Source organism: Triticum dicoccoides, chromosome 6B, assembly GCF_002162155.2.
Source record: "Triticum dicoccoides isolate Atlit2015 ecotype Zavitan chromosome 6B, WEW_v2.0, whole genome shotgun sequence".
NCBI lineage: Eukaryota > Viridiplantae > Streptophyta > Magnoliopsida > Poales > Poaceae > Triticum > Triticum dicoccoides.
The window spans coordinates 16,848,991-16,862,985 of record NC_041391.1 but is presented as its reverse complement, the minus strand read 5'-3'; the positions used below and the strand labels follow the sequence as shown (position 1 = coordinate 16,862,985).

The 13,995-nt window shown below is 45.9% G+C and overlaps 1 protein-coding gene and 1 pseudogene across 13 annotated transcripts; both read left to right on the top strand.

Moving 5' to 3' along the window:
• The first annotated feature begins 914 nt into the window (after positions 1-914).
• LOC119320563 lies at positions 915-7,556 on the top strand (annotated as a pseudogene).
• A 101-nt stretch (positions 7,557-7,657) lies between these two features.
• On the top strand, positions 7,658-12,331 carry LOC119324745. 13 transcript variants are annotated; one of them, XR_005157141.1, is made up of 7 exons: positions 7,658-8,709; positions 9,465-9,521; positions 10,342-10,475; positions 10,842-10,878; positions 11,400-11,480; positions 11,691-11,802; positions 11,905-12,331. XR_005157141.1 is itself a non-coding variant. In XM_037598515.1 (4 exons), exons 1-4 carry the CDS (start codon positions 7,847-7,849, stop codon positions 9,761-9,763), a joined length of 441 nt encoding a protein of 146 aa, XP_037454412.1. In that variant the 5' UTR covers positions 7,658-7,846; the 3' UTR covers positions 9,764-10,228. The 13 variants fall into 13 exon arrangements, 1 of the variants encoding a protein (XP_037454412.1); XR_005157143.1 differs by having other exon boundaries at positions 10,237-10,475; XR_005157139.1 differs by having other exon boundaries at positions 7,658-9,195.
• Positions 12,332-13,995: the final 1,664 nt, after the last annotated feature.

Sequence of the window (13,995 nt, the reverse complement as noted above, 5' to 3'; positions counted from 1 at the left end):
CCCCGCCGAGGACCGAGTGGAGCGGCCGCCTCCACGTTGCCGCCGCCGGCGTTGGCCACGCTCCCCACCGATGGGCGCACCACGTCGCCGCTCCTCGAGGCAGTTCCCTTCGCTGCCCTAGAACCTGCTCTTCACCTCCGTTTATCAAGTGCAACATGCCCATCAGGGCCGGCCTTTCATCAGGGACTTGTATGACCCAATATATGTAAGGTTAACTATCTCTACTCCTAATGGAACAATTGGTGAATAGTCTGTCGATTATTTTTCGTTGGTTTTATTTCGTCCCACCACTTTCCCTGGGTTTTTTTCGTCCCGTCGCCCCACCCCACCGGTTTAGTTTCTAATCTCTACTCCTAAGGGAGACGCCGCCGCCGCCTCTCCCACCGTCGAGATCCGAGACGATCCGCCCCCGCCGAGGACCGAGTGGAGCGGCCGCCTCCACGTTGCCGCCGCCGGCGTTGGCCAGGCTCCCCACCGATGGGCGCACCACGTCGCCGCTCCTCGAGGCAGTTCCCTTCGCTGCTCTAGAACCTGCTCTTCACCTCCGTTTATCAAGTGCAACATGCCCATCAGGGCCGGCCTTTCATCAGGGACTTGTATGACCCAATATATGTAAAGGTTAATTATAAGACATCGGAGACTGGAAGATTACACGGACTTACGGTCATACTACTAACTTTTTCAAAACCATAAGTCTTTGCTCAACAGCCTTTGCTTTGCTGACAGATGGTACAAAAGGTAGAGATTTTGAGAGCTGTGCTGACGGACAGAAATATTATTACCACAGCACTTGCAACACCCACATGACCAACTAAGCTAAGCTAGCATATATATGGAACACGCAGATGCTTCTTCCAAACCAAACCAAGAGCACATGCAAAGAGGGACACAAAAATAGAGGTGATCGCATCGCCATGAGCTTGCTATGCTCACTTGTTGCCGTCCTGTTGATCGTCCTTGTGAACGCCGGCGATGAGGCCGCATTGCTTGCTTTCAAAGCGCACCTCAGCCATGGCGGTTCGCTGCCCTCCTGGAACAGCAGCACCGGCTTCTGCAGCTGGAAAGGCGTGACATGCAACCACCGGAGGCCTGCGCGGGTGGTGGAACTAAGATTGAGCGGCGCCGGGCTCACCGGAGCGCTCTCCCCGGCAATCGGGAACCTCACGTTCCTGCGGATGCTCGACCTGGGTGTCAACTCGCTATACGGGGACATTCCAGCAAGCCTCGGCCGCCTCCGTCGCCTGCGGTGGCTCTACTTGAGCAAAAACTCCTTCTCCGGCACATTGCCAGCAAACCTGAGCTCCTGCATCAGCATGACTGAAATGATACTGGACAACAACACGCTTGGCGGGCACATCCCGGCTGAGCTTGGCGAGAAGCTCACGTACCTCACAGTGCTCACGCTGAGAAACAACGGCTTCACAGGCTCCATCCCGGCATCACTGGCCAATCTTTCCCATCTACAGGTCCTCGAACTCACTTATAACCATTTCACTGGTTCAATCCCGCATGGGCTCGGAACCATCCAGAGCATGCGATATTTCACTCTCTTCGGAAACAATCTTGTGAGCTCAATCCCACCAGGGCTCGGAAGTTCCCAGAGCATGCTATATTTCAATCTCGCCGAAAACAACCTCCACGGTATGCTCCCACCTTCTCTTTACAACTGGTCATCATTGGAAGTATTTGATGTCGGGTCGAATATGTTGTCCGGAAGCATTCCGGATGATATCGGAAGCAAGCTCCCCAAGTTGGAAAGGCTTGGCTTGGGTTTCAATCACTTCACAGGAACCATCCCTTCCTCAATATCCAACATATCTTCCCTCATATCACTTGACCTCACACAGAACAAATTTAGTGGGTATATGCCTCCCACATTGGGGAGGCTCGGAGCTCTCCAATATTTGGAGTTGGGTAACAATGAAATCGAAGCGAATGACAACAAGGGGTGGGAATTTATAACATCCTTGGCAAATTGCAGCCAACTGCAGCAATTGGCACTATATAAAAATTCCTTTGGAGGATAACTACCGGGTTCAATTGTGAACCTCTCAACGACTCTCCAGCGGTTAAACTTACATGACAATAGGGTCATTGGGAGTATACCTGCGGACATCGGCAACTTGGTTGGTTTGGAATTACTTGTGATAGCAAATACTCCGATATCCGGAGTGATTCCTGAGAGCATCGGTAAGCTAGTAAAATTGATCGAGCTAGCCTTGCATAATAATAGCTTGTCTGGCCTCATACCATCATCGCTAGGGAACCTTTCGCAGTTGAGTATCCTTTCTGCATTCCATGGCAACTTGGAGGGGCCAATTCCGGCAAGCCTCGGGGAGTTGAAAAAACTTGTTGTACTCGATCTGTCAATGAACTACAAACTTAATGGTTCAATACCTAGAGAGATTTTTAAATTGCCTAGCCTTTCTAGGTACTTGGACTTGTCATATAATTCCCTTTCGGGACCCCTTCCTAATGAAGTTGGTAGTTTGTCAAATCTTAACCGACTTGCTCTATCAGGAAACCGGTTGTCTGGCAAGATACCTGACAGCATTCAAAATTGCATAGTATTGGAATCTCTAAGATTATACAACAATTCATTTGAGGGAAGCATACCTCAGTCAGTGACAAATATAAAGGGGCTCCGTATACTGGTCCTAACCATGAATAAGTTCTCTGGTAATATTCCTGAGGCCCTTGGTAGCATTAAAAACCTAGAGGGATTGTACCTAGCACACAATGACTTGTCTGGGTCAATCCCATTAGTTCTACAGAATTTGACATCATTGTCTAAACTGGATATATCCTTCAATAATTTGCAAGGTGAGGTGCCAAATGAAGGTGTTTTCAGAAACATCACTTACTTAGCAGTTAATGGGAATGCCAATTTGTGTGGTGGTATACCTCAACTTCATTTGGCTCCATGCTACATAAGAAAGAACAAAAAAAAGATGCCAAAGTCTCTTGTAATCTCTCTAGTGACAGCTGGAGCAATCTTGTTTTCACTTTTAGTTATTCATCTTGTTTGGATACTTTGCAAGAAGCTCAAACCAAGCCAGAAGATATTAGCACAAAATTCAATTGCTGATCACCATTACAAGAGAATCCCCTATCATGCATTATTGAGAGGAACTAACAATTTTTCAGAAGCCAACTTGCTTGGAAGAGGAAGTTATGGTGTGGTTTATAAGTGTATTTTGGATAATGAAGAAAGAACATTGGCCGTCAAGGTGTTTAATCTCAATCACTCTAGGTATTCCAAGAGTTTTCAGGTCGAGTGCGAGGCCATGAGAAGGATACGACACCGTTGTCTAATTAAGATCATTACGTCTTGTTCAAGCATCAACCACCAAGGTCAAGATTTCAAGGCATTAATTTTTGAGTTCATGCCCAATGGTAGCTTGGATGGTTGGCTTCATCCAAAATCACAAGAGCCCACTATAAACAACACGCTCAGCCTTGCCCAGAGACTTGATATTGCTGTCGATATTATGAATGTGGTAGAATATCTGCACAACTACTGTCAATCATTGGTAATCCATTGTGACCTTAAGCCAAGCAACATTCTTCTTGATGAAGACATGAGCGCACGAGTTGGAGACTTTGGCATATCAAGGATCCTTCAAGAAAATACGAGTGAGGGGATGCAAACTTCATATAGCTCAACTGGAATCAGAGGTTCCATAGGCTATGTTGCTCCAGGTGACTAGGACTCTTCTAATTTTATATTTTACTTTTCACTCCAATATGGCATGCTAACCACAATTTTTTTCATAATTGCAGAGTACGGAGAAGGATCTGCCGTCTCAACACCCGGTGATATCTATAGTCTTGGCATATTGCTGCTTGAGATGTTTACCGGAAGGAGCCCAACGGAAGGCATGTTTAGAGATTCATTGGATCTGCATAAGTTTGCTGAGGATGCTCTTCCAGATAGAACCTTGGAGATAGCTGACCCAACAATCTGGCTACACAACGGACAACAGGATAACACTACAAGTATTAGAATCCAGGAGTGCTTGCTTTCAGTCTTGAGGCTTGGCATATCCTGCTCAAAGGCACGAGCTCAAGACCGAGCACCGACAAGAGATGCAGCGTCAGAGATGCATGCAATCAGAGATGCATACCTTCTATTTGCTGGTAAGCGTATAGGGGAGCATGGAGGGCCTCGGCTTGAGACATTTGAGCTAGAATGATATGAGCCTGCAACAATAGATGTGTGTATGCATGTCACTTTAGTTTGTGTTTGTTTGTCATTGGGCCCATTTTATTTGCAACAATGAGGTCTCTATTTTATATGTAGTTTTTTGGGAGATTTCTTATTGTTTGAATCCGGCTTTTGCCGGTGTCACATCCCTACTCTGGTATGCACCTAGTGTTAGCATCTTGTTTGCATCATGTTTAAATTCAATAAAACTTGAATTGGGAATGATCAAACCCTAGCACCAAATGGAATTCAAATAGGTGCAACAAAAATATTTTCAATGCACCCACAATGCATTAAAAATGTTCATGATTATGGCGCAAGGTGGAAACCTAAACCAGAATGGTGCACATTTACCTAGGACATTTCTGGTATTTGAGTTAACCCATAATGCATTTGAAATGGGGCTAATTTATAGCTTCGATAATTCTGAAAAATTGTGAGGGGCTATGGAATAGTCCATCTAGTCCCTACAAAAATTATCAAAAGGAAGAAAAATGGTTTAATATTTTTACTAAATCAAAACTTACAGCAGAAAAGAAAAACAGAAAAAGAATAAAAGGGAAAACTCACCTGGCGGCCCACTACCTGGCCCAGCCTAGCAGCCTCCTCCCTATCATCTACCTCCCCTGCCAGGAGGACGAAGGTGCGTGGCCACCTCCTACCTACCTGCCTCACTTGGAGGCCTCTAAGAGCGCTGGGGTTTTTGTTTTTATTAAGGGGGGGAGGGTTGGGGTTTTGGAGGGGTTTTGGAAGGTTAATTTAGGGGTTTGATCATATTGTGTTAGCTAGCTAGTAGAGAAAAGTGAGCTCTCTTTATCCGTGCTTGGTCGACCCTGGCTTCTATACATATAGAGAGAACTCGACACGCTAGCTAGTAAGCAAATGAAGGAACCATTAATTACACAAGATCCACATGAACATATACAGAGAGAAGTGACCTCTCTTTCTCCGAGAGATTGGTCGAACAACAAGTTTTCGTATATCGATCCAAGTTCGGAGGCCGGCGTTTGGAGGCCGGCACGCCATGGCTGGGTGAGGCGCGCAGGTAGGTGGTGTGATGGGCGACGTAGCGCGCGGGCCGGCCGCGGCGCGTCGCAGCGGTGTGGGTTGGCTGCTTCAAGCGCGTCACACATCGTATTGAGGTGTTCGGGCCGGGTCAGATCTGGCTGGTCGGGAATGAGGGAGTCGACTGGAGCTTGGCAGGGGGCGTGGTGGAGCAGCTGGTCTGGCAAGGACCGGCAATGGTACAACGGTTGGGTTGGAGCTTCTACGAGCCAGTCAACTATCTTCCCCCGCACAAAAGCGGGTCATTAAGGAGGTAAGTGCGGACATTTTCCGTGGTTTTTAATGGCCGAGCTATCGAGCCTGCAATTCATCCCGGATGTTGTGCTTGAAGGCGACAATGACCTCGGCGTCCGGGCAATCTACTATCCAGTTCTTACGTTGTGTCACGACCTCATCGATTCCGATTGATAGAAAACATAGGCACATCGATCCCCATGTGCAGTTGATCTCATCAATCATGCACATAGCCGATTTCATAAAAGACAACAGATCTCATCTGTCGCCTCCACAACGGCTCCATCAACTATGGCGCCCAAGAAGAAACCCGGTGCTACAGCTCACCCGTCCACCTCAAAGGCTCCGCCGCCTGCGACCGCCAATGTCGCAGGAAATGAGGGGGCGCATGAAGACATGGACGTCATGGGAGGCATGGTTGACGCAGGAGGCGTTGACACCACCATCTCCGCAGCTGATGCTCGATGAAGTACGAGCATACTTGAAAGAATAAGCATTGAAATTCCTTCCAGATGAATGAGCATAGTGATTGTATGTAAGTATGCATATACTCATTTTGTCGAACTCTTTTTGCTTGCATGGTTATTCGAGCAGTAATAGGCAAAGCATCAACAGTTTTCTTAGGCACTCAAATAGCTTTTTTGGGGGGAGGGGGGTATTTCTACTGTAGAAGCGCATCCACTATCCATTATCCATTTAGTACACCCGGAGACATAGCCCTGTAGAAGAATTGGGCTTTCTTAACCACCCACATCTTTGTAGGTGGCTTCGAGACAAATTAACGAGAAGTGTATAATTTCTTTCGGTAAACGGTGCTGGTGGAGGCGGCGCTGACTTGAGGCGGCAGTGTGAACCCACGGTCAGGCGGGTGACGTCGCTGAGATGGCTCGGCTAGATCAAAGTTCTGGCGAGCAACGAGCGCCCAATTATCCCTGTGCTGTGTGGCGAGCATCGATGCCTTCTGGTGGTGTTGCTTGGGAGTGTTGAGGCATGTCTGACCATCGCAAGGCCGTCCCTTGGAGTGGGCGACGGCCGTCGCGGGTGGTTCTGGACCTTGTCGAAGGATGGGATGGCTGCGGTTCTCCGTCTAGGCTCGGAGTTGGAGTTGGTGGTGTGGCCGAGTTTTCCCCCTTGCCGTGTGTTCAGTCACCGGCCCTTGGCTTCACGGCTGCGTCGACAAGGTGCTGCTGCGGCGGCGGTGTGTGGACATTTGCACGGTTTCCCCAAGCTCCTGGAGGTGTGGTGATGGGCGACGTGCGGATGAAAATCTTGCTTGGCTTTGGCCAGGCCGGCGGCGGTGGCACCTGTGGCTGTCATTCTCCTCCTTGGAGGCGTCGCCGAGGCATGTTCATCACTTCCCTCACTCTATTGGAGTTGGTGATTGTCTCCGGGCGTAAGCTTCGATCCGGAGTTGGATCAGCACGATGGTGGCGTCATTGACGTCGTTCCTCCGTTAGGAGCATAGTGTTTGGAGACATGGTTGCTTCCTTGTGGTTCTCCTCTAGTGCTCGCTGCGGTCCTTTCCAGATCCTCGGCGGCGCTATGTATGCCCATCACTGGCTTGTCCAAGACGGTGTCTTCCTCGGATCGAGTCCTGCCATCCTCTTGCCTCTGCCTCCTTGGCGTTTAGAGGGGGTGGTGCGCCGACAAGAGAGGCTCTATGGAAGTGTGGTCTTTGGAGGCGTCCGGTGTCGATCGTGACGTGGTGCTATGTTCAGTTTAGGATAGGCGCTTTTGTTTGTAGTTGCTTTGCAGTGGTGGCCGCTTTTGTTCCTTCTAGGGTGTGGTGTGTGGGCTACGTTTGCTGTTCGCAGCGAGTGTTAGCTTCTTGTAATTGTCATTCTGCCTTTTATAAAGCTATGGTACGCCTAGGCGTACTCTCGAAATGCTAATTTTCAGCTGACTGAAAACAACTGGCTTTCAGTCAGATTTCTTGTCCGTCCAATCATTGCGTGATGATTCGCGCTCGCTTGGGTTGTTCGTCTTTTGTTTCACGGGTTCGCGCCCGGACGATTTTGTCTGCACATACAACCCATTAACAGTCGCGTAATGGGCGGACCCTCGCGCTGTCCACGTGGCAAGCAGTGCTCGGTGGGGATTGATAATGTTTCTCGCATAGAAAAAAACATAGGCTGTGGACGTGTTCGAGGATTGGATGACTGAATTTCCACGCAACTTCGTTTCCTTCCCTACGTCCTTGTCTCCATCACTCTCCCCCGATTCGGCCGCCGACCTCGCCGCTCCTCTATCCCACGGCCGCCCGCCGCCTTCTCCTCCCTCCCATCACCTTCTCTACGCCGGCAGGGGCTTCCACCTGTGGATTGGGGATCTGCACCGGCGATGGGCTCCTCCTTCGCCCACGGCAGCGGCTCCGCCTTGCAGGGCCGGGGCGGGAGCGGGAGCGGGCCGTGCTTTGGCCCGGATCGTCAGCTCTGGCGTGGAGGAGGACCTCTTGTGCGCGGTGGCGGCTGGAGGAGGAGTTGGATTCGCCAGCAACCGCGACAGAATCATCTCAGTAGTCCTTGATTTTTCTCTACACAATTGAATTTCAGTTGCCTGGTGGTCATTGTGTGCGCAATTCTCTTAAATATTTTGTATCACTTATACTCCCTCCGTTCGGAATTACTTGTCTCGAAAATGGATGTATCTAGAACTAAAATATGTCCAGATACATCCATTTCTGCGACAAGTAATTCCGAGCGGAGGAAGTACGTCTATACTTCAAAATAGGTATGGACATTGAGTAATTTCAGCCAACTTGCCGTATGGTAATTGCAGGTTGATTCCTATTCAGATTTTGCTTTAGTATGTTTTTTTACTGATTTCTCGATGATCCCCACAATCACGAAATCTGGTCATTTCCAGGTTTAGCATAACATATTCCTCGATCTAGCATTTCTTTTGATATAGGAGGTTATTTTTTACTAATTGGAGGTTTCAGGCCTCCATGTTAATTCTAAGAGGGCAAAGTCTGTTGCAATATTTGATCTTCAGATCTAACCATGATGAATTTTCTGCCAGGCCCCACTTACGGTTCATTATGGTGGTGGAATGTTGACAAGCTGTGTCTGTCTGTCCACCTATCATTCTCTCAATTGTTCAGTTTAAGCACTTTTGGCAGAAGGCTGGACTTTGGGCATCGGCCGAATCATCCTGAGTACTTCTTGAGTTTTTTCTCTCAGCTGCGGATTGTAATTTATTTGGTAAGCTTTGGCACATCTTCTTTGCAGCATGCTCGGTCTCTTTGTGGACAGGTTGGAACGCTAGAGTGTTTGACAACTGTTTTTGGTCTGCGGCTCGAATGCTCGCTGAGTTGGCCGAACTCATCACACTATGGAGCTCGCGTGCTGTCAGAGAGGAAGACAGACATACTATGTTGTCTTGGGCAAATTCACTGAGATAGTTGTTGATCACCAAACCTTATTTCTTTCTCTCTTTTCTTTTGCCTTTCGCCTTTGTAAAGCATCCTGTTCAGCGGTCTGGTGATAACCGGTCACACTGTTTTGTGTGGCGCTAATATCACCTTCATGTAATTGACTCCGGTCACCCAGGCCCACGCCTGCTTTGAATGCATAAGGTAGAAAGTGATAATACCTTTTTATTCAAAAAAAGAAGAGTTTGGATGTGGAGAGCCCGCAGATGTAGAAAATAAGGTCGTTATGGCCTCAAGGAGGCATACTACGGATGTGGTAATTAACTTCCAAAGTTTCAGTTTAGCTCTCTCTCTTTCCAATTTTTTGGAAGCACAATCAAAACTTGAATTGTTACTTGCAATTCTTAAGTCTTACCTATTAAACATGTTTATGTTTCTTATGCCTAAAAGTAGGTGGATCTAATGTGGTAATTATCTGCCAAATTTCAGAGCTGTCTTTCTTTCTAAAATTTTGAACTGTTGCCTGCGATGCTTAGTTTTTTGTACTATTAATCATGTACCTGATTCTTATATATTTTCATGCAGCTGCAGAAGATGGATGCGAAGATGTCGAGCATGTGGCCCTGCGCACAAGAGAATACAGTGAGTCCATACAATCCAATCTCCTTACTCTGTAGACTCCAGGTGCCTCTTGATTCACCTTTTTTTTACATCCCATAGAAGATAAGGAAAGACATGTTTTTCAGTTTTGATGTGCCATGAACTTACAATTTTTTTACTGGAACTATACAAGGCTTCAAAATTCAGTTACCAGAACATGAATTAATCCTAGATAACGTATGTTGTTGGTCTGGCAGCTTACTGCCAGAAAAGTTGTGCTCTGAAGGGGTGCGAGGACTGCTAGGGATGTACAGGGTATGACACGTGGAGAGAGTGCTGACAATTGGCAATTCAAACTCTGAAAAACACATATTCTCACATTATTACAGAACGTGTTGCTAAATCACGACAGTTTATAAGTACGTTACTGAATGTACTGAACCACATGTTAGTAGTGATCGTGAATTGTGGAAACTTGATGATTATTATATATAACCAAATTTTGCTAGCCTGCTTGCCGTAAGTTTGTTTCACCAACAGATAGTTGTATGTATGCACAGGTATGCAGCGCATTGCTCTGTTCCAAAGTGTGTGCCTGTCTAATTTTAATTTGATATTGTGTGTGCGTGCCTGTCTAATTTTAATTTGATATTGTGTGTGCGTGCCTGTCTAATTTGCTGTTGTGTGTGATTTGGTCTGTCACTGTGCGGTCCTACTATCCTAAGGATTGCTGCCAAATTTTTTGTTGTTCGTTCAGGTTCTTTCAATGCTGCACCTGCTTCCTCTTCCTCTGCTTCGAATCGATCTTTCGTAGGTACGAACCATGATCTTTAAGCTCATGCATGTTCACTGTTTTCTGCAGAATTCACGAATAAGTAAAACCTATATGTCGGATCGGACATTCTGTTTCCACTTCTCTACATCATGCTGCCCACCGGGCATGGATATTCACCTCCACCAATTTGATTGATCCTATGTTCTACTTCAGTTTATCAGGTATACACTGTCCTGAAAGGCCTAAGCCCAAATCGCATGTTAATTCCTGGCAGTTTTTTCTTCCAAATTATGTCCTGTTGTATTTAAACGAACAGATCCTTCTAATACAGCACTATACATTGGCAGAGAGATAATATATACCGGTCTCAGTCAGATTTTGTTCTTCATGTTCATATATAAGTTCTCTTATTATCTCTTTGTGTACATCTTCAAATAGCAACTTAGTTGGTGGAATTTATGTTCCTGCTTTATGTAGCTAAATAAATATCAGGAACTATGTTGCAGTGTTTATTCCTTAGCACTTTTGATTTACAAACAAGTCTACTATTGTACAATCCTTATAATTGAAGTTGGTTGTTCAAGCAGACACAATGTGCACTGACAGAAGATGGCGGGAACAATGGTACAAATTCAACTATGTATCTGCCAAAGTTGATTATGCTTAACTCTAGGCATTGCATTACTATATCATGGTGAACTATTCTTTGAAGAATTTGTAGGAGGTACTAGAAAAGTATGACTTGATGAGGGATGCCTTGATTTTAAAGAACAGCCTGAAAGAATTTAGTTTAGTAAAATATTGTATAGCCTTCTCGTAAAAGTTTGATACACTTTTTCAAGAAAACGAACTTTGGTTAATCATTAAGCTATAACTTTTCTCATATTTGAACAACAAGGTTATTTGAGCTCTGCTAAAAAAAGTGGCAATGTTAAAAAAAAGGTTATTTTGTGTAATTTTTGCAAACTTTGTTGAAAGAAGCTACAAATAATTGATTTCGCTGTCAAGTCTACAGTCCAATGTTAATCTAGAGGGTGGAATCTTCAAACTTCGTTGATGCTTTCTTGTCCGTTTTGATCTAATATATGTCTGATGTGGTTTGTATAAACTTATGGTGGTATAATTAGTTTTACTTTTTTGGGCAGGATATAATAACGTTGTAGATAGACGGAGACTGAATCATTTCACACTACTTTGATGTCTATCGAGCCAATGGGACAGCAAAGGTAGTTCCTTTGCACAATTTGAAGAATGTTATTTCATATTGCATGATATGTCTGACTCCTTTCAGTGGGCCTTCAATTAATTTGAGGCATCCTTTCCTAGGATCTTACCTTGATATTCCTCTATTTTCTCCTATTCGTCCCATGCTTTTTTAAGAACTGAAATAAATATAACCAGTGTTACAAATGTTTGCTGAGGAAAAGTCCTTGCAGAAATGAAGAACCGGAAGCAGGTTTTCTATCTTCACGAGCAAGTCGGCTTCTGTAAAGCTTCGCCTGAGCCATTCCAGCTCTTTCAGAGCCACAAGGTGATCTGGAAGTCAGTGTATGTTTGATCGAGCACACTCGCTTCTCTCAGAATTCATATATAATCATTAGAAGCTCAGAACCAGTCATGCCAAAAATATGAAGTGGAACTCATTTGCAGGCAAGGAAGCCGAGGAACCAGGACGCCAACAGTGCGGAGCAGTTTGCCATCAAGAGGACTAGGCCAAACTCAACATCTCCCTCGTGCCTCCATCAACACCGTGTCCCGCAGGGTCGTCCCCATCCGCGACGACGAGCTACTGTCGTAGCTTTGTCAGCCGCACGGTTAGAGGGAGGCATCAAGGGCCGGCCACCGCTGCCGGGGCCGACGTGCGTGCAATTTCTATTAATGTATCTTATGTTGCCAAACAACAACATGCTCTTGTCGATGCTAGATCGTTGTGGGCGTGGCATTTCAGTTTCTTCCTCTGGTGATGTTCCAATATAATAAGTTCCATCAAAATTGCATGTATATCACCGCCCAGATGCCCCTCAAGCGGCGCGCCACGGGCGCGCCCCAACTACTAGTTATAACCCATGGTTGTGTCGCTGCGTCTCCCTTGCCTTTTGTGTTTCTTTTCTGAATCTTTTTCATTCCCCTAGATGCGTGGCTGCCCGTTATAACATTACAATTACATGTCTTGAGATCAACTAGATGACCACCCAAAGAGCAGCTAGCACGCTTTCAGGTCTTTGGGATGGAAATAGGAAATCGTTTGCAATTTGTGGCCGCAGTGATGCAGTGATATATTTTTTTGGGGGGAGAAATCGTGTGATCACTTTTTTTTTGTTATTGTTCTCACAATTTTTTTTGTGTGTTATTGAAAGAGAAAGCAAAAAAATTAGTTGATTTTTAGGTTTTCGCTATGCGTCGATCGGCTGATCCTTGAAAAGGATTGACCAGGACGGGAGCCATTCAATTCGGTGCGTTCGAGTAGCCAGCACGTGTCACAGACCCTTTGCAGCACGGACCATGCTGCAAAGCCTTTTTGCAAACACTGATGAATTCGAACAGCCTGACGACATATTTGTGCTCGCGAGGTCAAGTTTCAAAAGAGGGGCTAGGTGAATTTATAGGAGGGTTACGGGGTCTGGAGGTGGCTCGTGCGTGTTGTGGGAAGTGGGGTGGCGGCGCTTGTTGTTCTGTGCGAGGTGGGTAGGGTTCATGCATTGGTGAGAGAGAGATGACATGGGTTGGGGCTTGGTCGTTAGATATAGTGCATACGGTCACGATTTGATTAGGGTGTACTAGTTCGCTCTTATTTAATTAAGTGATCGGGCTGCAGGGTCGGCTCTGCTGGGCCGCCTGGCTGGCTGGGCTTTTGTTTCTTTTTCTTTTTCTTTTATTTTTATATTTACATAGGATTTGAATTGGCCTAATTTGTTTCATTTCAAAGCCTTTAAATTCCAGGAAATTGAAACAAACATTAGAGCTCATATGATTCATAGGAAAATTTTACTTTATGCAAATGGACTTTTTTAATGCCTAGTAAACAAATCCAACATTTGATTAGGGTTTCTAATAAAATGGCCATATTAATTTAACTTTTTCTTTCGTTCAAAAATGCACTGAAATCATGCCATGCATATGAATTCTGGAACGTGACACATTTGCCCCCGTCCCTCCGCATTGGTGGCAAGCTACACCACGCCTTATTGCAAGGGAGAGTAAAAGAAGCAAGACGACTAGGTTTTAAGAAAAATCATGGCACATGTGCTAGCAAAAGCGATGTCAATGTTAATTTTAACATGTCATTAAAGACGTCTTGCAATAGCAAACTCTCATATGATTAGGTTGCTTGTATTGAAACCAACCCACCGCCAGGGTCCAAGTCCTGGACTTGGCTTTTGATGCTTTCATTTTCATGAATTTGTTTCAGTTTTTTCGACGAATGTGAACATCTCTGTTTGTGCTGTGTTAAAAAAAAAAGACATTTTGCAATCACCCAAAGAAGAAGAAAAAGATTCGAAATGTCACTATTCTTGTCAATTTTATGCAACAATATTTGCCAAAGGGATCGCATAACGGTCTAATCCCATTCCGGGGACCCACTTTGGCTGGCATGGGTTGAACAGCACCAGAGACCAGAGTTTCTCTCTCTCAAAAAAAAAAAAAAACAGAGACCAGAGCAGACCACCCATTCCCTCACTCGCCGCCGCCGCCGCCGCCGCCGCCGCGCCAAATCTCCCCGCCTCTCCGCCGCGGCGCCAT